General features: G+C 46.6%; 1 protein-coding gene across 2 annotated transcripts; it reads left to right on the plus strand.

Moving 5' to 3' along the window:
• The first annotated feature begins 3,472 nt into the window (after nucleotides 1–3,472).
• CLK2 (CDC like kinase 2) lies at nucleotides 3,473–21,796 on the plus strand. 2 transcript variants are annotated; one of them, XM_081340499.1, is made up of 17 exons: nucleotides 3,473–3,643; nucleotides 5,693–5,856; nucleotides 6,724–6,952; nucleotides 9,217–9,313; nucleotides 9,729–9,795; nucleotides 10,865–10,981; nucleotides 11,177–11,343; nucleotides 12,301–12,395; nucleotides 12,571–12,700; nucleotides 12,798–12,880; nucleotides 13,025–13,104; nucleotides 14,085–14,175; nucleotides 14,684–18,109; nucleotides 18,226–18,408; nucleotides 18,972–19,114; nucleotides 19,287–19,374; nucleotides 20,791–21,796. In XM_081340499.1, exons 2-13 carry the CDS (start codon nucleotides 5,693–5,695, stop codon nucleotides 14,864–14,866), a joined length of 1,503 nt encoding a protein of 500 aa, XP_081196625.1. In that variant the 5' UTR covers nucleotides 3,473–3,643; the 3' UTR covers nucleotides 14,867–18,109; nucleotides 18,226–18,408; nucleotides 18,972–19,114; nucleotides 19,287–19,374; nucleotides 20,791–21,796. The 2 variants fall into 2 exon arrangements, with proteins under 2 accessions (XP_081196625.1, XP_081196624.1); XM_081340498.1 differs by lacking the exon at nucleotides 18,972–19,114.
• Nucleotides 21,797–22,169: the final 373 nt, after the last annotated feature.

Here is a 22,169-nt window from a genome sequence, read left to right on the forward strand (position 1 = left end):
TTTTAGCCTCTAGCCCCCTAATCATCTTTGTTGCTCATCTCTGCACTCTTGCCAGAGTCTCAACATCTTTTTTACATTGTGATGACCAAAACTGGATGCTGTATTCCAGGTTTGTCCTTAACGGGTCTTTATAAAGTGGTACTAACACTTCATGTGATCTTGATTCTATCTCTCTGTTAATGCAGCCTAGGATCAGCCTAAGTACCTAGTAATCGTGGGAAAACTTGTCAAAGGAAAGAAACACCTCCAACCTTAAAGTCAGCTTGGAAGAACCAAAGGAAATTAATTTGAAGTTATCTTCCAACCTAAGAACCCAATCGTTTTTGCAAATAGCGATTTATAGAGTAACCTGTTCTATGAATTAAGCTGGCTGAACAATGATAATTAAATAGGTTGAGTGAAGAAGTGCCAGGACAGGTTTTGGAAAGGAGTAGTAAATACTTCCTAAGAATAGAATAGAATAGAGTAGAGTAGAGTAGAGTAGAGTAGGAGCTGGAAGGAAGGAGGGGTTATTAAATTTTCTGTAATCGTGTCTAATTTATGACGGCAGCCACCTCCATGCATTTCTTCTGTTTTAGTGGAAATTTAGTTACACTGTTGAACATGTTGTTAAAGGTAAAGGTAAAGGTTCCCCCGCACATGCATGCTAGTCATTTCCAACTCTAGGGGCCGGTGCTCATCTCCGTTTCAAAGCCGAAGAGCCAGCGCTTGTCCGAGGACGTCTCCGTGGTCGTGTGGCCGGCATGACTAGACGCCAAAGGCGCACTGAACGCTGTTACTTTCCCACCATAGTGGTCCCTATTTTTCTACTTGCATTTTTACGTGCTTTCGAACTGCTAGGTTGGCAGAAGCTGGGACGAGTAACAGGCGCTCACTCTGTTACGCGGCACTCGGGATTCGACCCGCCAAACTGCTGACCTTCTGATCGACAGACTCAGCGTCCTAACCCACTGAGCCACCACGTCCCTTGTTGTTATGCTGTTATGGACACACAAATAATAATTTAAAAAAATCATGGTAGCCACAAATAGTTATAATTTACAAACATATCCTGAATATTTGTGGCTATTGCTGTAAACAATTCTGTTCTGTTACAATTTTTACTGTGGCTGTTGTTGCAGTTACTATTTTTGTCTAAACTAAATATGTTACTTATTTTACAGATAACCACCTCTTTCTTTCTTTTTTTTTCTCAGCCAAAAAGTGTGGCGAGCTTAAAAATAAACATTTCATAAGCATCACGGGATGTCTCTTTGGCATCATTTTTCTGACTCCCTTTCCGAATTGTTGTGTCTGTGGCTAGATTATTTAAATCCTGGCTGTGTCTGGACATCAGTCAACACCTTGTCTAATCCTTATTTAATGCCTTAAAATCCTCTTAACAGACAAACATCAAACGAAAAGCCAAGTGCCAAACTCAGAAGCCTGTTCAGGAAATAAAAAGGGGTCTCTGGAGCTTAGCTTTCTTTTTTTTCTTTTTTTATTAAATTTATTATTTAAAACATCGGACACGGTACAAACGGACTGACATACCTTCTTGTCTACAATATTCACATATGTATATGTACACATAAAATACACTTAAAATACATATCGATTATATATAATACAATACTTAGAACAATCAACCAATCTATAAATTCTAATAGAGACCTTCCTTTTGTTCCCGCCAAAGATAAAATTTATTCCAAATTTTGTAGTAACCTGATTGGTCTTTATTTTTAATTTCCAAAGTTAATTTATCCATTTCTGCGCATTCCCAAATTTTCCTTATTACCTCGTTTTCTACTGGAATTTCACTCCTTTTCCAATTCTGGGCAAATGACATTCTTGCTGCTGTAATAATATGAGCTTAGCTTTCTGATATGCTCCACTCATGTCCACTTTGGACACCATTTTGTGAGGTTGCCCACGGCAGGCGTTGAACATTCTAGGAGTCCCACTATTTTTGTGATCCTTTGTGACACACACCATCCGGTCGTATACACTGATGGCCTAATCAGCTGATCTTTATAAAAGATCAAAGACCTGAAACTGGCAATAAATCTTATTCTTACAACAGGTAACAATTATCTCTTTTATTTATTATTGATTAAATAAAATAAAATACATCTATTTAATTGATCAGACTTGCATAAATTAATGAGTAAATAGTGACTCTTTTTTTTAATGGAAATAAGGATTAGTCCCGCGGGAGTTGATTGCACTACTTTCCACGCGTGGATAAGTTGCGCTTCTAATGTATTTTCCCACGAGGAACGCAGCGACTGGGAAGGGGCGTGGCTCGAGGGGCGTGGCGGTGAATTCTCCCCGCCCCTCCATTCAATCGCTAGCCAGAAGCAGAGGCGGAGGTCACGTGTTCCAGCTGTTTCCTGGTCTGCGCTGCGCATGCGCGTTTGCTTTTCTTGAGAGAGAAAGTGCAATAAGCGTAGTGATTTAGCTTTCGGTTAGCGTTGCGGATTCTTTCGGAAAATTTATATTTTAGCTTTTAACGGCAAGACCCCTGAAGCACGTGGGCTACACGTAGGGAGCCCAATCCAAGTTTCTAACGAAGTATTTAATTAAGCTTTAGTATTTAAGCAAACCACCTGTCCCTTCTCATTTCAACCCTGAGCTACAAAATATTCTTTTACCTCTCCTTCCCACCCGACCCCAAAAAGAGAGAGAGGATTTTTTTAGAAATACCAAGCTAATTAAACTTAGGCACGGCCAGCAGGGCAGAGGCAGTTCCTTCTAATGAGGGCTGGGGATGATGGGTATATATATATATACATATACATACATACATACATACATACATATATATATTAACACATACATATATTTTATATATATAAATATATAAATCTAAAAAAATTACACAAATATGAGCTGTCACTGTTGTGACTACTGCCTGTCGATGGCCTTCGGTTAGGCTGAAACAGGAAATAAAGATTTATATATATATAAATATGTGTGTGTGTGTGTGTGTGTGTATGTGTGTATATTTTATTTATTATTATTTAGATTTATATACCGCCCTTTCCCGAAGGACTCAGGGCGGTTTACAGGATATTTAAAAGAAAATCAATACAAAAGTTAAAAACATATATATATATACCCATTCTGCTTGAGCAGGGGGGCTGAACTAGAAGACCTCTAAAGGTCCCTTCCAGCTCTATTCTATTCACAGTTACCATTCACATATATAACATAACTATACAGTATACATATACATATATATGCCCATCTCGCTTTCTATATCAAACCCGAATTAGAGGCGTTCTTGTAAGACCAAAATAAACCCCTTTTGGAGGCGAGGAGAGAGGTTTCTCGCGAAGCGTACCCGGAAGCTGTCGATGCGGATTCCCCCCCCCCCAAACGCGCGGACCGTTCTGCACTTTTTCACTTATCTCTGGCCCAGGGGGACGTTCCGGCGCTTTTGCGGCGCGCCTCCGTCGCCCGTGCGTGGCGGCGCATGCGCGCTGGGCCTCTCCCGTCCCCTCAGCCAGCTCCTCAGAGCGACCCCGGGCGGCGGCGGCGGCGGCGGCGGGGACGCTGAGGCGAAGCCGCGAGGAAGACGACGAGGGGGACGGGGAAGGGACGAGCCGCCGCCAAGACGGACTTCCTGTGGGACAAGCGCACCGGGCTGACGGCCAAGAGGGTGAGGCGAGGCGAGGCGGCGGGGCCGGGCAGGGGAGGCCTCGGGGTGGGCGGCGGCGGCGGCTCCTCTTCTCCGGGACCCCAGTCAGGCCCGGGAGAGGCCGGCCGAGCAGCCGAGGCGGCCTCCATCTCGGCCCAGCGCCCCAAAGAGCGAATAGGAGCCCTAGCGGGCGATTGGTGCACAACGTCCCTGCCAGGTAGGCCGGGCCTTGCCCAGGTTGAGCCGCCTAGAGTTAAGATTGGGGGAGGGGCAGAGATACAAATTTGTATAAATAAATCGCCAGAGAGGAATCAATTGAGGGTCCTAGGTTGCCTTTCTTTGGAAGGGGGAGGGAGGAGGGGCAGGGAAAGGAGGCCACCAGGAAATCACATCTGAGGAAGGCAGGGGCTTTGGAGGGGAGCCTGTTAGATTTGGGGACCCGTCGCTCTCTTTGGCAGCCACCCTCAGGTATCCTATCAAATTACAGTCAGTCCTTGACTTATAACCGTTCATTTAGTGACCATTTCGAAGTGACAGAGGCACGCAAAAAAATGACTTTTTCACACTTAACGACCTTTGCGGGATCGAAATTCGGATGCTGCGCAACCGTTTCGTACTTAACGATGGTCACCGTATCCCGGTGTGTGTGTTTGTCTGTGTGTGTGTGTGTGTGTGTGTCACATGGTCCCCTTTTGCGACCAGCCAGCTTCACTTAACAGCCAGGTGACTAACTTAACAACTGCAGTGATTTTTTTACAATTATCATTGCTGGGAAGAATTAAAGTTTTCTCCGCAATTGTTTTTATTGGGTATTGTTGTAGATTGTGATGTTAAAGAAACTAACTTGATGTTGAACATGATAACAGCAGCACGGTTACTGGTGGGACAATATTGGAAGAAGGATAGTTTGCCCACTATAGAAGAATGGGTGTTTAAAGTTTCGAATCTTGCAGAAATGTCTAAGATTTCTGCTTATTTGAAAGATCATTCACAGGAAAGATATATCTCAGTTTGGAGGAGATGGATAAATTATATTCAGAACAAATATGGGACTAAAAAGTTCCATTTAGCTTATGAGTAGATCTTAGTGGGATATTGTTATTGGTACGTTGTTTGTAGTTATGTTAAAGGGGAGTTAAAGCACATTATGAATTTGGTTAATTGTATATTATGCATAATTTTTATTTAGAATATGATTATTGTAACTATAATCCTGTATTTAGCTCTGGGAAGTGGGGGGGGAAGTGGGCGGGTTTGGGGTGGGAGGGATTTGGGGATATATTGTAAAATTTTGTTTTTGTAAAACTCTTTAATAAAAAAAACAACTGCAGTGATCCACTTAACAACTGTGGCAAGCAAGGTTTAAAATGGGGCAAGACCCACTTGAGAACTGCCTCACTTAGCGGCGGAAATGTTGGCGCTCACTTGCGGTCGTATGTCGAGGACTAGCCATAATTAGCTTCCCCAGCTGCCAGTTCATAACATCCTATTTGCAGCTCTTCAGGTGCCGTGTTATGGTGGTTTTATTATATTTTATCTCATTTATCTGATTTTAATATGGTGCTACCTTAATTATTTTATCTCATATCTTCGTTTATTTAATTTATTTGCCGTTCATGTCATAGCAAACAATATACTCTGTGTGTGTGTGTGTGTGTGTGTGTGTGCGCTGAGTGCGTATGTTTGTGCAGGTGCTTTGTTTCAAGATATATTAAGCTGGTTTATAGATAGATAACCTTTATTGACATTTTTTTATTGGCACCCATTAGAAATGAAATTTGCTCTCAAAAGTGTGCACATAACACACGTTTAAACGTGCTGTATACAACGTGTGTATAAACGTACACCCTTACATATAAATAACGTGATTTTGTTATGGTTTTACCTTAATATTTTATCTATTCACAGCTTCTGGAGGCGGGTTGTTCCACAGGTTAATTGTTCTCACTGTCAGGAAGTTTCTCCTTAGTTCCAGGTTGCTTCTCTCCTTGGTTAGTTTCCCTCCGTCGCTTCTTGTCCCGCCTTCAGGACCATTTGATCCTCTCGTTCTGTTCCTTCCTTCCCTCGCAGATGCCTCGTTCTCGGAGATTTCTGTCTTCAGAACGCAGCAGCCGGGGCAGCTACCACGAGTGTTACAGAAGCCGCAAACACAAGCGGCGGCGGAGTCGTTCCCGGTCGAGCAGCAGCGAGCGGTGGCATCACCGGGACGACAGCTATCACGTCCGATCGCGGAGGTGAGCGAGTCCCCCAAAGCAGAAGGTGCAGTTCAGGCAGTCCTCGGCTTATGACCAGAAGCAAGCCCCCCAATTCCCATTCGCTTAAGCGAGTTTTGCCTCATCTTACAAACTTTCTGCCCCAGTTATTAAGGGAATCACTGCAGTTAGGTTAGTACCGCGATTGCTGAGCGAACCTGGCTTCCCCACGGACTGGGCTTGTCAAAGGTCGCAAAAGGGAGTCCCCTGACCTGGGTACACCTCAACCGTCATAAATATGAGTCAGTTGCTAAGCGGCCGAATTTCGATCACGTGAGCGTGTGGGGATGCTTGCAGCGGTTGTATGTGTGAAAAATAGCCATGTCACTTTTTCCAATGCTGCTGTAATGAATAGTAGTCCTCAACTTACAACCACAATTGAAACTATAATGATGATGATGTTGGAAGGGACCTTGGAGGTCATCTAGTCCAACCCCCTGCTCAGGCAGGAAACCCTATCCCGTTTCAGACAAATGGCTGTCCAGTCTCTTCTTCAAAACCTCCAGTGATGGAGCACCCACAACTTCTGGAGGCAAGCAGTTCCACTGGTTAATTGTTCTAACTGTCAGGAAGTTTCTCCCTAGTTCTAGGTTGCTTCTCTCCTTGATGAGTTTCCATCCGTTGCTTCTTGTCCTGCCTTCAGAAGCTTTGGAGAAGAGCTTGACTCCCTCTTCTTTGGGGCAGCCCCTGAGAGTAAAACTTCCCTTCCTGAGCAAGAGCAGTTGCTAAGAGAGCCGTGTCTGAGTTTACGACCTTTGGGGCCTAATTGTTAAGCAGATCCTTGCCGTTGTTAAGTGAACCGCAAAGTCGTTTTCTGGATCACCTTCCTGAATTCCGCTCTTCCTCCAGTTACGACGATCACTCATCCGACCAACGTGCCTACGACCGGCGATACCTAGAGGATTACCGGCGAGACGGCTACAGCAACCGGGGCGGGGATGCCTACTACGAGCCCGAGTATCGTCCTTCCGATGAGTACCAGCGGTCCCGGGATGGCAGTTACCGGAACTGCAAGAGTAACCGACGGAAACGGCGACGGAGACGGCACAGAAGTCGCTTCTTCAGCCGCTCCTCCTCGGTGAGTAATCTCTTGCCTCTTCTGATCCTTTGATACCAGGTAGCGCCCGGATCTCTTCGGCCTCTCCAAATTTCTGGAATCGGCTCCATGTGGCTTGGAAATTGAACATTTTTCTGTGACTGGCAGTAGTGGAGGCTTGGGAAAAGGGGGGGGGGGAAATGTGATTTTTGAAGAATTTCCTTCTCTAAAGTTCCTGCTGCACAATGTTAGGAGAAGAGGCTTTATAACCCAGAATATTATTTCTAACATTTATTTTGAAGAATTTCAAAGCAAAACATTTCTAATCAGACTCTTTTCACTGGTAGCCCCCCACCCCTTTGGAATGATCAAGCTGCCCCCTCACCAAGGCTAATCTTGTCCAGCTCTGTTAACATTTTGAAAAGCATTGGGAAGAGAAAAAAAAACCCTGGTGCTTTTCCCCTGAGGTTTTGGGCCAGGTTATTAAACTTATTTATTTATGATTACGTTTATATGCTGCCCGTCTCACTGTGTCCGGTGATTTAGAAGTCACTCTCTTGAGTGAGCTGGGTTGGATTTGATGGCCCTGTGGCATGTTTCGTTATTATTTTGTCGTGTGGTGACCTGGGTATAAATTGGACGGCCGGGTCGATAGATAATTTCTGAGCGGGCTACAACATTGGATGACGGTTGATCAGATCTGTTCATTTCATAAAATTCTCTGCCTTCAAAAACAGCCGAAACTTTTCAAAAATCTTGTGAGGCACAGCAAGCCGAGTTCCCTGTACAGGGCAAAGATGCATTGGCCTCTTTTGAAATCTTTTTTTTTTGGGGGGTGGGGTGGGGTGGGGTGTTTCCCAATGTGTGTGGGAAAGGAGGGGTCCTTGGTGAGGACTAGAAACCTTGGAAAGAGGGCTTATTCTGCCTCGAGAAAGAACAAGAGGGAACGCGCTTGTGCCGTCCTTTTTCATTCTCGCCCCAGGAAAGTCAACGCTGCCCCTCTGTACATCCCTTCCTTTACTAGAGGTCAGGCTTGATGACCTCTGCGGTAGCAGTTCTGGCCTTTAGCAGGCAAGCAGAGGTCAGGCTTGCGATTTAAGTGGGGGACACGCCAGAGTCTGATAGGAACCCCCCCCCTCTTCCCCTCTCCCAATTCCACCCACGTGGGCTGTTTGATCAGCGGCGATGGTGGACAGGCATTTCTTTTCGTTTTTCCTCCCTCCCAGGCTCCCCCCCCCCCGTCTCCTAAAATGCCACCCCCCCGTCCTCCCCCTCCTCTCCCAGGAATGACTCGGGCTCTCTGACATTGGGGAGGGGGAAATACCCCAATCCAAGCCAGGACATTTCATTGCCGGCTTACCTGTCTCGTCCTAGAAGCAAGCAGGGTGGGATGATGAACCTCGGAGCAGCCAGGCCAGAGTTTGACGCTGGTTGGTGCGAACAATTTGCCGGCTCTCTTAAATTGGGTGGGTGGGAAAATGGGCGTTTTTCCCCCTCTGTCTTCCAGTTGCTGGCCTTTTCTTGAATTGTGGCCTACGGGGTCCTCTTCTCGGTGGGGGGGGTGGCACCCCGTTTGCAGAAGACCGATCTCCCTAACTTTGGTTCACAATTCCTAGTTTTTTTGTTTGTTTGTATTACACAGCTGGTCCTCGACTTTACAACAGTTTATTTAGGGGCCGTTCAAAATTACAACGGGACTGAAAAGAGTGACTTGTGACCCTTTGTCACACTTTACAACCCTTGCAGGCGTCCCCACGGTCACGTGATCAAAATTCGGCAACCGACTCGCGTTTAGGACAGTGGCAACGCCCCCTGGCGTCCCGTGATCCCCTTTTGCGACCTTCCGACACTCGGGAGTCGATGGGGAACAGCTGTGTGACTGACTTAACGATTGCAGCGATTTGCTTGACAACCGTGGTCGTAAAACGGTCGTAAAATGGGACAAAGCTCACGTAGCAACTTTTAAAACGTTGGGCTCCCTTGTTGTCAGCTGAGGACCCCCTGTAGAAGACCAGCCTGAGCGGGCGGGCGCATGTCTGGTTGAGCGTTTCTCTTCCCCCCTTGCCGTCTCCCTTATTGTTCACGTATGTTGTATATTGTTTATACATATATACGCCTCTGTGCCGTTTTGAACTTGGCCTGGAATTCGACCCGCCACCTTCCATACCTGCCACGGGCCCACCGTGTCGCTTGGCTGGCTGGCTGGCTTACCCCCTTCGCCGCCCTTCGGGTGAAACCTGAATGAATGAATGAAAACCCTAACCCTCTCCGCCCCACCGCTGCGGTTTCGGGGGCCCCCCCGGCAGCAGAGTCGTCCCGGCAGCAAGAGGAGAGCCAAGAACGTGGAAGACGACGTGGAAGGCCACCTCATCTATCGGAGCGGCGACTGTCTCCAAGAAAGATGTACTGCGAAATCGTAAAATTAATCTAGTCTCTAGTTAAGCTCCCGTCGCAGCGACAGAGTTGTTCTTAGCTTTCTTCCCTTTCCTCGTCCGTTCCCGTTTTTTTTCCTTTTTAAAAGACCAAAACACAGCCTTTCCCCGCTCCTTCTTTTTTTCCTTTTAAGCACCCCCCCTCCCTTTCCTTTTTGCCTGCCTCTTTCCCTCTTTCCTTCCTTCCTTCCCTCCCTCCCATTTTATATTTTTCTGCATTGATATCCAAAGCTCTAGGGGAGGAGGGCGGTCCTTTGAACCGGCCAAGATAGATGGCTTTTTTTTTTTAGTGATATTTTATTGTTCGGCCACCATAAGTCTCACCTCTTCCTGTTCTCCCCCCGCCCTCCCTCCCCCCCCAATTTCTTGTCTCCTTTCCTCTGCAGATGAGATCATCACCACTCTGGGGGAAGGCACCTTCGGGCGTGTGGTGCAGTGCATTGATCACCGCAGGTGAGCGAAAATGGCCTCCGGCTGCTTGAAAGTTGACTCTGGAGAAAAGGTGCTTCTCCCCAACTAGTGTGGACGTCCAGCTGGCTGCAGACATTTCCTCCTAGACTGGATGGCCACCAGAGCCCCCATGCCTAGGAAGAATTTCTACGATGGATAGGGGGTGTGTGTGTGAGAGAGAGAGAGAAGATAGAGGTAGAGATAGATAAATATTGAAATGGATGGATGGATGAGAGATATAGATAAGATAGACAACAGACACAGAAATAGATGACACAGAAGACATAGATAATAGAGATAAGATAGAAAACAGATTGGAGATGGATAAGATAGATATCCATAAGAAAGAGGGAGGGAGGGAGGGAGGTAGAGATAGAGAGAAAGATAAGATTGATAAAGACCAATAAAGATCGATAAAGGTAGGTAAGTAGAGAGATAGATAGATAGATAGATTTATATAGACAAGATAGATAGATGAGATATAAAGATAGATGAGATAGATACATGAGATAGAAAGATAGATAGATAGATAGATAGATAGATAGATAGATAGATAGATAGATATGATAGATAGATGATAGATAGATAGATAGATAGATAGATAGATAGATAGATAGATAGATAGATAGATAGATAGATAGATAGATAGATAGGAGATAAGAGATTGACAGACATGGAGAGAAAGATATATAGAGAGGCGATGATAGATAAGAGATAAAAATAGATGGAGAGAAAGATAATACATAGATAGAGGTGATAGATAGATAGATAGATAGATAGATAGATAGATAGATAGATGACAGACATAGATAGAAAAGAAAGATAGAAAAGAAAGAAGTGTTTGTCAAACTGAGCAACTTTAAGATGTAGGGACTTTTAACTCCCAGAATTCCCCAGCCTGCCAGGGCCCTATCACAAGCCAACTGGGGTTCACCCTAAGCTACCAAGCCTCGGCCTTCATTATGGCAGAAGAGCAGAGATGTGCATCTCCCAGCAGGGCTTGGTCAGTCCTGGTTGCTTTCCCCAGACCTCAACCCTGACTCCTGCTTTCTTTTTCTCCCCCCCCCCCCAGGGGCAACACCCGGGTGGCTCTCAAAATCATCAAGAACGTAGAGAAATACAAAGAAGCCGCTCGCTTGGAGATCAACGTGTTGGAGAAAATCAATGAGAAAGATCCCGACAACAAAAAGTAAGTGGGGTGGGAGCTTCCTGGGTGAAAAAGAGGAGGTGTCTTGGTGTCGTTCGTATTTTCATAGGTAAGCCCGAGGGATGCCTTTTCTTGGGGACCAGCCACTTTTTCTTTCTTTTTCTTTTTTTCTTTTTTTTTTTTAAAAAAAAAGGCAAATCCTCCTCTTTCCCCCCTTGCCTCGGTTTCCCCTTCCAGCCTCTGCGTCCGGATGTACGACTGGTTTGACTACCACGGCCACATGTGCATCTCCTTTGAGCTCCTGGGCCTCAGCACGTTCGATTTCCTGAAGGATAACAACTACTTGTCCTACCCCCTCCACCAGATCCGGCATATGGCCCACCAAGTGTGCCAGGCTGTCAGATGTGAGTGCCCGGGAGGGGGGGAGGACATCAGGTAGGGAGGGGGGGAGATGTGTGGAGCAAAGGGCGGAGAGCAAAGGGCTCGCTCCAACAGTTCTGTTTGATACGTCCTGGGGGTAGAAAGGTGCGCGGAAACTTGAGGGCCTCCCTCCTTCCCTTCCCTGCCTGTCTGTCTTTATCTATCTACTTACCTACCTATCTATCTTTTCCTTTCTTCCTCACTTCCTTCCCTGTCTGTCTGTTTATCATCTGTCCTTCCATCCCCTTTGTCCGTCTGTCTGTCTATCCTCTATTTACCTGTCCACCTATCTCTTTATTTTTTCCTTTCTTCCTCACTCCTTTCCCTGTCTATTTGTCATTTGTCCTTCTGTCCATTACCTACCTACCTACCTACCTACCTACCTACCTACCTACCTACCTACCTACCTACATCTATCTATCTGTCTGTCTGTCTGTCTGTCTGTCTGTCTATCTATCTATCTATCTATCTATCTATCTATCTATCTATCTATCTATCTATCTATCTATCTATCTATCTACCCATCTGCCTGCCTAGCTATCTAGCTATATCTCTCTCTCTCTCATCTATCTGTCATATGAATATCTATCTAATTTCTTTATTTATCTGTCATATGAATCTATTATCTATCGTCTATCATCTTTCTGTCTCTGTCTCTCTATCTCTCAATCATCTACCTACCTACATCTATATCTATCTATCTATCTATCTTATTTCCTTCTCCCTTTCTTCCTTTTCCCTCTCCCATCCCTCCCTCCCTTCTCCATCTCTTTCCTTCCTTCCTTTGCATCACTCCTCTCCTTTTCCGTCTGTTCTTCCTCTCCCCTCCCTCCCTCCCTCCCTCCCTTCTTTCCTTCCTTTTCCTTCCTTCCTTCCTTCCTTCCTTCCCTCCCTCCCTCCCTCCCTCCCTCCCTCTCTTTTACACTGTCTCTTCCCTGCAGTTCTACACGAGAACAAGCTCACCCATACCGACCTCAAGCCGGAGAACATCCTCTTTGTGAACTCGGACTACGAGATGACCTACAACCTGGAGAAGGTGAGCTTGGCTCCCCTGGGGAACGTCACCTTCTCTGGTGTGGCCTCCCTCTCCCCCCCCTTCACGCTACTTTGGGTTGGGCCTCTAAAACCGCCTGGAGGTGGGAGAACCTTGTCCGTGCCACTAAGTCTCAACTTCCCTCCCCCCTGTCTCCTCTCCTCCCTTCCTTTCCAAGAAACGAGACGAGCGCAGCATCAAGAACACGGCCATTCGGGTGGTGGATTTTGGCAGTGCCACTTTTGACCACGAGCACCACAGCACCATTGTCTCTACACGGCATTACCGGGCACCCGAGGTCATTTTAGGTCTGTGTTGTGCCTTGCTGCCCCTCCCGGCTCCGGGTCAGACTGCGAATACCACGAGCGGGGACTCTGAAACTCCTTTTTTTTTTTGCTCCAACAGAACTTGGCTGGACCCAGCCCTGTGACGTTTGGAGCATTGGCTGCATTATCTTTGAGTATTACATGGGCTTCACCTTGTTCCAGGTGAGTCTGGCAGGTAGGAACCCGTCCCAGGCCGTTGGAGGCAGGACGGAAGGGCGAGCCCTAACGGATCGGGCAGCTCCGGGTCTTCGTTTGATCTTTTCTTTTCTTTTTTTAACCAACTAAAACTTCCCCCCTCCCTTGCAGACCCATGACAATCGCGAGCATCTGGCTATGATGGAGCGGATCCTCGGCCCCATCCCGTCCCGGATGATCCGAAAAACGAGGTAGAGTGTTGGGGGGGGGGAAAGGAAGGAGGGGACGTGATCCTCGGGGAAGGTGGAAAAGGCTCGGAACTCAGGTGGCGGCACCCCGCTTCGGATTAGGAAAGGAAATTGAGACGGGCAGAAGAGACGGTTGGTAGCCCGGGGTTGAACTGAGGGGTCCTTGGCGCTCTCTGAGCCTGGGGGTGGGGGGTTTTCCGGCAGACGTTTCAAGAGCCAAACTAGGTAACGTCGTCAGCAAAGCTCACCGTCTCCCAGCACTGATGAGATGACCTGGTTGGGTCATGAAAGGTCTGCCGGAAAACCACCAGGCTCTGAGAGGGCCAAAGACCCCACAGTCCCTTTCTCCCACCTCCTTCTCTGTGTCCTCTCTTTCGTCTCCCTTTTTCTCTCCTTCCTCCCTTCCGCAAAGCCCGTTCCCTTCGAGCGCTGATAATGTTACCAAGTTCGGAGAGCACCAAGGACCCCACAGTTCTTCGCCTTTCTTCTTCCTTCCTTCCCTCCCTCTCTCCTTCCCTCCTCTTCCCCTCCCTCTCTCTTTTCTCCTACTCCCTCCCTTCCTTCCCTCCTCCTCCCCTCCCTCCTCCTTCCTCCCTCTCCCTTTTCTCCTTCTCCTTCTCCTCCTCCCTCCCTCCCTTTCCTCCTCCTTCCCTCCCTTTCTTCTCCCCTCCCTCCTCCTCCCTCCCCTTCCCTTTTCTCCTCCTCCTCCCTCCTTCCTTTTTCTCCTCCTCCTTCCCTCCCTTTCCTCCTCCTCCTCCTCCTCCTCCTCCTCCGAGCATCAAAGACCCCACAGTCCTCCTTTTCCCTCCCTTCCCTCTCCCAATGTTCGCTAAACCATAAATCTAGGATTTACCTTTGTATGCTTGATAAAAAAAAAAATAAGGAGCCACAAGCACACTGGCCCTTTGCATATCTGGTGGTTTCTTGAAATGTTTCCTTCTCTCTCTCTCTCCCTCCCCCCCTCCCCCCCCAAACCTGGACAGGAAGCAGAAATATTTCTACCACGGACATTTGGACTGGGATGAAAACACCTCTGCCGGGCGCTATGTGCGCGAAAATTGCAAGCCGCTCCGGGTAAGCCGGGGCCTGTCCACGCGTCCCACCGCCCCAACCGACTTTGATTTCTTCAGGAAACCGTTAAGAACGCGTAACATAAGGTGATAAATACACGCCAGTTGCCAAGCGTCCAAATTTTGGATCACGGGGACACCGCAGCTGCCTTAAAGTCTGAAAAGCAGCCAAAAGTCCCTTTTTTTTCAGCGTCCGTGGTAACTTTGGAACGGTCACTAAACAAAGGAGGACTGCCTGTAATTTGCCCTTGTCCGTTCTTCCTCCTCCTCCTCCTCCTCCTCCTCCTCCTCCAGCTATAAAAACACAGAAGCGGGAGGGACCTTAAGAGGTCCTCTAGCCCAACCGCCCTGCAGGAATGCACTCTCTTGAGCCTTTCCCCTCCAACCAAGGAGAACTCTCCAGGCTGTCCCCCCCCCAGCCACCAGCTTTTCATTTTTAACACCCCCCCCACACACACACTTCACCCCTCCCTCCCTCCCTCCTAGCCAGTCCTCTCCGCTTCTCTTTCCAGAGATACTTGGCGTCTGAAGCCGAAGAACACCACCAGCTCTTCGACCTTCTGGAGGGCATGCTAGAATATGAGCCGGCCAAACGGCTGACCCTATCCGAAGCCCTGACGCACCCCTTCTTCAGTGCCCTCCAGCTACAGCCCACCCCCAAAGCTTGGGATTCGAACCGGGACATCAGCCGGTGACCCGTCGGGCCTCTGGGCTTCGTTTCCCGACCCTCCCAACTTTATTTGGCCCCTGTGGTGGCTGGCACGTCTTCTCCATTTTGGGTGCTTTTCGACCGTCTGAAGGAATACAGAAAAAGAACAAACCTTGAGTTCTCCTCTTCCAGGTTCCCTTCCTTTTTGTTATCATATAAAGCTTGTGGATATGTGAAATAGTCTGTAAAATATCTCTATAATATATTTATATATATGTATATATAAATTATATATATATATATATACATATATAAAACACACGGCATATCTTGTGACATTTCCCTCCCCCTGTAAATAATGCTACCCTCGGCCCCCTCCTGTCCTCTCGGCCCTGCGTGGATTTAGAGGTTGTTGGTCTGTTATTTTTGGAGAACAAGCCGCCTCCTGTTTCAAGTGACGGAATTTTATATGGATTTTGTATAGTCTTGGTGGGGGGGGGGGGCGGAAATAAAAGACCATGTCAATGAATGCTTTGCTCCGTGGGTGTTAATGCTTGCCTCTCTCTTCCCTCTCATCTCTTCCCTCCTTGCAAATAATAATAATGCCAGATCCAGTCTATACGTCTTGACTGTGGCTGTGTGATGAACCAGAATAATAATTTGGAGCGCCACTTGAACACCGTCGGCATTGACAAAATCCCTATTGGTCAATTGCAATAGGCAACTTCTTTGGGAGCAGCTTAAATCCTCTAATGAGACCTTTAACACCATCACCTATCCCAGGTCCTTGGAAATGGACAAAAATGCCAAATCCTGTCTAAACATCTGGATGAGTGTGCAACCAACTACTATTATTGATTATTGCACAGTCAGCCAGATGTTCAGACTAGATTTGGCATTTTTGTCTACCTATTAAGTCCTTACCAAGGACGACTATTATTATTATTATTATTATTATTATTATTATTATTATTATTATTATTATTATTATTATTATTATTATTATTATTATTATTATTATTATTATTATTTCCAGCAGCACTGATAAGATTCTAGTTGTCCAGTTGGGTTCTTCTTTGTCCCAATGTGCTTCTGTTTGGGATAGGAAAATTTTATCCATTTGCTTTCTCTTTTTTTTTTCTTTTTTTAACACACAATATTTTTGATCGGGACAAATGCAGTATTAGATCTGGAGAAAACATTGTAAGTGCCCCCATTGTCCATTTTGTAGAAAAAGCATGAATCCCGGACGGCTAGATTTTTCTTCAGCTTTGCAAATCGGCAAGATCAAGTGAGATTCAAACCAGCATTAAAAAAAAAGGAAAGAAAGAAACGTTTGCTTAACGCACACACACACAAAAAAAGGTGGTAACACCAGGAGTCACTCAATTAACAAATGCCTTGCTTAACAACCAAAATTCTCCTTATTGTGGTCCTAAGTTGAGGGCTATATGCCAACAGCTAATTTGTCAACTTTTCTCTGTAACTTCTACGCTACACTGTTTTCAGCGCTGTTTCAGAGAAGGGCACCTAAGCTGGAGACGATTTAAGGCTAAAATTCAGTTCAAGAAAATAGGGGAGTTGAGACTGTGATGTGCTATAAGCCCACCCATCTATTCAACAGCTTCCTCTTCCTCCCCCCCCCTTTCAATGCTTGATGTAAGAAGCTTAAAACCCAAGTCCCACCAGCTGTAGCCTGCCCTTCAGCTTTTATCCCTCTTGGTGGGATTGTGTGTCATCGTGTTCAGGGTGCCTTTAAGGCAGCCAACAGCCCCAGGATGTGGACGTTCCAAGTTTTGCTTGACCCCAATAGTTGAAAACGAACCACAGATCAGTGGCCTGCACCCATAGGCATTTTTCGTACAGACGGCGCCAGCCTTTTGGTCAATCTTATTTGAGCTGAGAAACCTTTTTTTTTCACTTCAGTTCGCAGCTGCCGGTGCTGTTCCTGTGGCGGTTATTTGAATGAATGTTTTCTAGTGCTAGAGCTGTGGTGGCGCAGTGGCTTAGAACGTGGTCGTACTGCAGGCTAACTCACCGCTCAACGCCAGGAGGTCGATCCTGACTGGGTCAAGGTTGACTCTTGCTTTCTGTCCTGCCCGGGTCGCTAAAATGAGGACCCAGGTTGTTGGGGGCAACAGGCTGACTCTGTAAACCTCTTGGAGTGGGCTGTAAAGCACTGTGAAGCGGTATATAAATCTAAGGGCTATTGCTATTCTATGTTGAGGAATTGTGGGTTCTTCTCTCTGTCTATCTCTAATATCGATATCATATATATACTGCTCAAAAAAATAAAGGGAACACTTAAACAACACAATGTACTGTATTTAATAGGATGTCTTATCTTGTGTTCCCTTTATTTTTTGAGCTGTATATATATACATTATCTATCTATCTGTCTGTCTGTCTGTCTGTCTATCATATATATATACATTATCTACCTATCTGTCTGTCTATCTACCTACTTCTCTCTCTCTCTCTCTCTCTCTCTCTCTCTCTCTCTCTCTCAATCTCTCTCTCTCTCTGTCTATCTATCTATCATCTATCTATCTATCTATCTATCTATCTATCTATCTATCTATCTATCTATCATCTATCTATCTAATATATGCTCTATCTATTATATACATTATCTATCTACCTAGCTTCTTTCTTTTCAATCATGTCCAATCTTTGGAGACTGCCTGGACAAAAACCCCTGCAGTTTTCCTGGCAAGGTTTTTCAGAAGAGGTTTGTTATTGCCTCCTCCTTAGGGCTAAAAAAAAATTGGTTGGTCCAAAGGTCACCGGAGGCAAGACTAGAACTCACAGTCTCCTGGTTTTTAGCCTCATGCCTTAACCCAAACTGTCCCTCTTCCTCCTGCCTGTAATAAATTTATTTGTCCTTAAGGTGCTACAAGGTATTACAGACTAGCACTCAACGCTTAAAAAACAAAAAAAAAAGCTAGTTTGGATCTGCTTTTAGCCGTGGCTCTCTCGGGCCCAAATCCATTAAGGACTAGCCACTTGCTGTTTATCTGAGAAAGACTGAATGCCTGAAGCTGTTTGTCCTCCAGAGAAGGGCACGAACCTAGTGATCTTCCCGATAGCTCTACTCACCGTACCATCTGCCCACTGAGTCTCACCAGCTGTCACATGGATGGATCAAGGAAAGCCTCCTTGCTCCTGATCTCCACTTAAAAGAACTCGAGCAGGCAAGACTTGAATCATCCTTTGGGCACGTTCAGAGAGCGAAGATCTATCTACCCCAAGAGAAGAGAGAAGCCAAACGATTGGGAGATTTTTCTGTGTGAGTCCCATCGTTTTTATGGAAAATGGGAATACCAACCAAGTCTCTGCTTGGTTCCGATGAAGGGAGAAAGTTTTGGATGCGTCTTTATGAAGCTGCTTTGTGTTGCTTTTCAGTACTGGTGCCAAACGGCCTCTTCTCCACTCGGCTCCTGTCCTTACCATGAGATCCGGGTTTGGGGACGCAGTCAAACAACTGTTGTGCGGCTTGGCAACAGATTCCACCAGGGAGAAAGACATGGGTGTCCAGAGAAGCCACAGCTGGGAGCCAGTCAAGATGCAGGCTCAGCCAAGGCAGAAGTAAGCGCTCTTCTCCTTTGGTATAAATATGAGGCAGCCAAATAAACTCTGTTGGAAATTGAACAGCTAAATTGTTAGATAGATAGATAGATAGATAGATAGATAGATAGATAGATAGATAGATAGATAGATAGATAGATAGATAGATAGATAGATAGATAGATAGATTGATAGATAGATGATAGATAGATGATAGATAGATAGATAGATAGATAGATAGATAGATAGATAGATAGATAGACAGACAGACAGACAGACAGACAGACAGGGATGGATGGATGGATGGATAATGGATAAACGGAGGGAGGAAAGGGAAGGGTGGATAGATAGATAAATAGACAGGGACATAGGGAAAGGATAGGAATCAAAGGGAAGAGACAAACAGGAAGGTAAGGTAAGGATAGATAGAGGATAGGTAATTAGATATAGATAATAGATAAAACAGGAAGGGAAGGAAAGGAAGGGAAGAGACAGATGGAAATGGGGAGAGAGGAAGGGAAGGAAGGAAGGAATAGACTGATAGGTATCCCTTCACCCTCTCTCCTTGCCTTTTTGCTCTCTAGTCAATTTCGTGGCATTCGTACCAGAGCACTGCATTTGATCTAGTCAGTTTCACAGTGCCAACTTCCAGAGTTGATTTTCTTTGCCTATTACCGTATAAACGGCTGGGAATAAAACCTGTTGTTATCTTCTTATATGCTGTGGGGTAAGAAATCTCCAATTCTGTCGAAGAAACATAAAAAGCAGGGAGGATTTTTCAGGGGAAACAGTGCCTGGATGTGTGTTCGAGAGGGGTGTGAGAGGTTGGATGTCACACACTTTTGTTGTTTCCTTTCGCCTCTCCCTGAAACCCTCTCCTCCTCTTCCTCCTTCTCCAGGGCCGAACGGGACGCACCCTTTGCTCGGCAGAAAGCCCAGCGTGCTTCTCTAAGAAGCCATTTGCGGGAGAAATACAATCTCCCAAAGGTGAGATTTTCTCTTCTGAAAGGACCTGCTTTTCTGCTACAAATTCCAGGAAGTCCTCAAATTACGGCCAGATTAATAAATACAGATAAATCCTCGGCTTACAACTATTCGTTCAGTGACCAAAGTTAACAACGGCACTGAAAAAAAAATGATTGAGGACCGTTGTTTCACACGACCTTCGCAACATCCCCCTGGTCACATGGTCAAAATTCAGGCGCTTGTCAGCTGACTCATATTTATGACGGTTGCAGTGTCCCAGAATCACATAATAATAATAAAGTTGGAAGGGACCTTGGAGGTCATGTAGTCCAACCCCCTGTTCGGGCAGGAAACCCACTTATGTATCATCAGGTGCCAGGTGGGCATGGCCCTTTGGGTGGGCGTGGCTGCAGTGGTCACGGCAGACTGGGTGGGACTGAAAAGTTCAATCAATCAATTCCAACTTTGCGAGAACTTTTTTTTCCCACGAGAAGTTGAAATTGATTGATTGAACCTTTTTTTTTTGTACACGGCAGCGGAAGCCTAAAGCAAAAAAGTTTTATAAAACCCAGCTGAAGGCCTAGGACTGGGGTGAGGGCACCTGTGCCCACAGAAAGGGCTCTGCGTGCCACCTGTGGCACCCGTGCCATAGGGTCGCCACCACAGCCCTATACCATTTCAGACAAATGGCTGTCCAGTCTCTTCTTTCAAACTTTCAATGTTGGAGCATTCACCGCTTCTGGAGGCCGGTTGTTCCACTGGTTAATTGCCCTCACTGTTAGGAAGTTTCTCCTTATTTCTAGGTTGCTTCTCTCCTTGATTAGTTTCCATCCGTTGCTTCTTGTTCTGCCTTCAGGCGCTTTGGAGAATAGCTTGACTGCCTCTTCTTTGGGGCAGCCCCTGAGATATTGGAAGACTGCTATCATGTCCCTCCCCTCATCCTTCTCTTCACTAAACTAGACATTCCCAATTCCAGCAACCGTTCCCTATATGTTTTGTCCTCCAGTCCCCCAATCATCTTTGTTGCTCTTCTCTGTACTCTTTCTGGAGTCTCAACATCTTGTTTACATCGTGGTGACCAAAACTGGGTGCAATATTCCAAGGGTGGCCTTACCAAGGCCTTGTAAAGTGGTATTAACACTTCAGGTGACCTTGATTCTCCCTCTCTTAATGCAGCCCAGCACTGTGTTGGCTTTTATGGCAGCTGCAGCACAGGGCTGGCTCCTAGCTAAGGGATCGTCCACTAGGACTCTCAGATCCCTTTCACAGTTGCTACTATTGAGCAATAAAAACCACATTTTGATGCCGCCCATCTCCCGTACAAGGCGACTCTGGCCGGCTGACGCCCACCAGAGCTCGTGAGGCACATCACAACATTTTCGGACTTTCTGTCCCTTCTGATCTTTCCCTTTCTCCCCCTTTGCCTCCTTCTCTCAGAACCCGGCCGATGAGAAGCAGTTGGGAGCCGCGGGGGGGAAGCCCCAGCTCCCCCGAGAACTTCTGAGCATCAAACAACCCAATGGGGCCTTGCCAGCCCCTTCCAACTTCCCCAGCTTTGCAGGGATGGATTTGGGCTCCCTGCGAACCACCCTCCGGAGCCCAGTGCAGTCTTTCCCACGCCTGGGGCAGTGTCGGATGATGTGAGCGACGCCTTTTCTGAGGATGCAGGAGAGAGAAATCTCTGGGTAGCGGGACCGCCGGATTTGTCTAAGGCCGCTTCGCCGTCTCGTACAACGTGGGAAGTGGCTCATCTTGGCTTTGGAGGAAGGCTGCTGAGAAGACCATAATAGGGCGGCCTTGTCAAGAGGTGGCCTTATAACCGTTGTACAGGCAGTCCTCGACTGAACGACCGCAACGGGGCCCCACATTTCTGTGGCTTGAGTGAGACATTTCAGCGAGGTTTGCCCCATCGCCGCACGCAAGGGAATCCCTGAAGTTCATAAGTTAGCGATCCAGTCACTAAGTGAATCCGGTGACTTTGCTTGCCAGAAGGTCGCGAGATCATGTGACCCCTGGACGCTGCGACCGTCATAAGTTCGAATCGGTTGCCAAGCGTCTGAATTCTGATCACGTGATCCTGTGTGTGTGTGTGTGTGTGTGCTACAGAGGTGGCACCTGTGAAAAACGGCAAGGAAGGTCGTAGAATGGGGCGAAACCCACTGAAATGTCTCGCCTAGCCACAGAAATTTGGGGCCCTGTTGCGGTCGTGAAGTCGAGGACTACCTGTACAATGCTTATAGGGCCATCACTCTTTTCCAGTGCCCTTGTAACTTGGAATGGTCGCTAAGGGGGCTGTTGTTAAGTCGAGGACCACCTGTACATCGCTACCTCTGCCCTTCACCACCCACATCCCACCTCTCTCCGTCTACCCTTGCCCAGAAACGCGGATTGGAATTAAATTGATGTAATTTATTCTATATATTAAAACCTTGTCTTTCCTTGAGCTGCTGAAGGTGGTGTGTTGTGTTTTCTCTTGTCTGGTTTTCTTTCCGAAACGCCACAACTGTGAACCGGGGTGAACAGAGGTGTGTGATTGATCAGGAAGCGGTTTCTCTCTCTCTCTCTCTCTCTCTCACACACACACACACACACACACACACTTTCCTTCTTTCTGTCTCACTCTCTAACTCTCCCTCTCCCTTTCCCTCTTTCATCACTCTCTTTCTCTCACTTTCTCTCTCAAATAATATTTGTAGGGGTGTGGGTCTATACATATGTGTATATAGTATGGTTAGGTGTGTGTCATGTATGTGTGCCACTTTGAGAGCAGGCAACTAAATTTCATTTTCAATGTGTGCCGTTGTGCCCGCAGTAAA

This window comes from Vipera berus, assembly GCF_964194415.1.
Source record: "Vipera berus genome assembly, chromosome: 16".
Taxonomy (NCBI): domain Eukaryota; kingdom Metazoa; phylum Chordata; class Lepidosauria; order Squamata; family Viperidae; genus Vipera; species Vipera berus.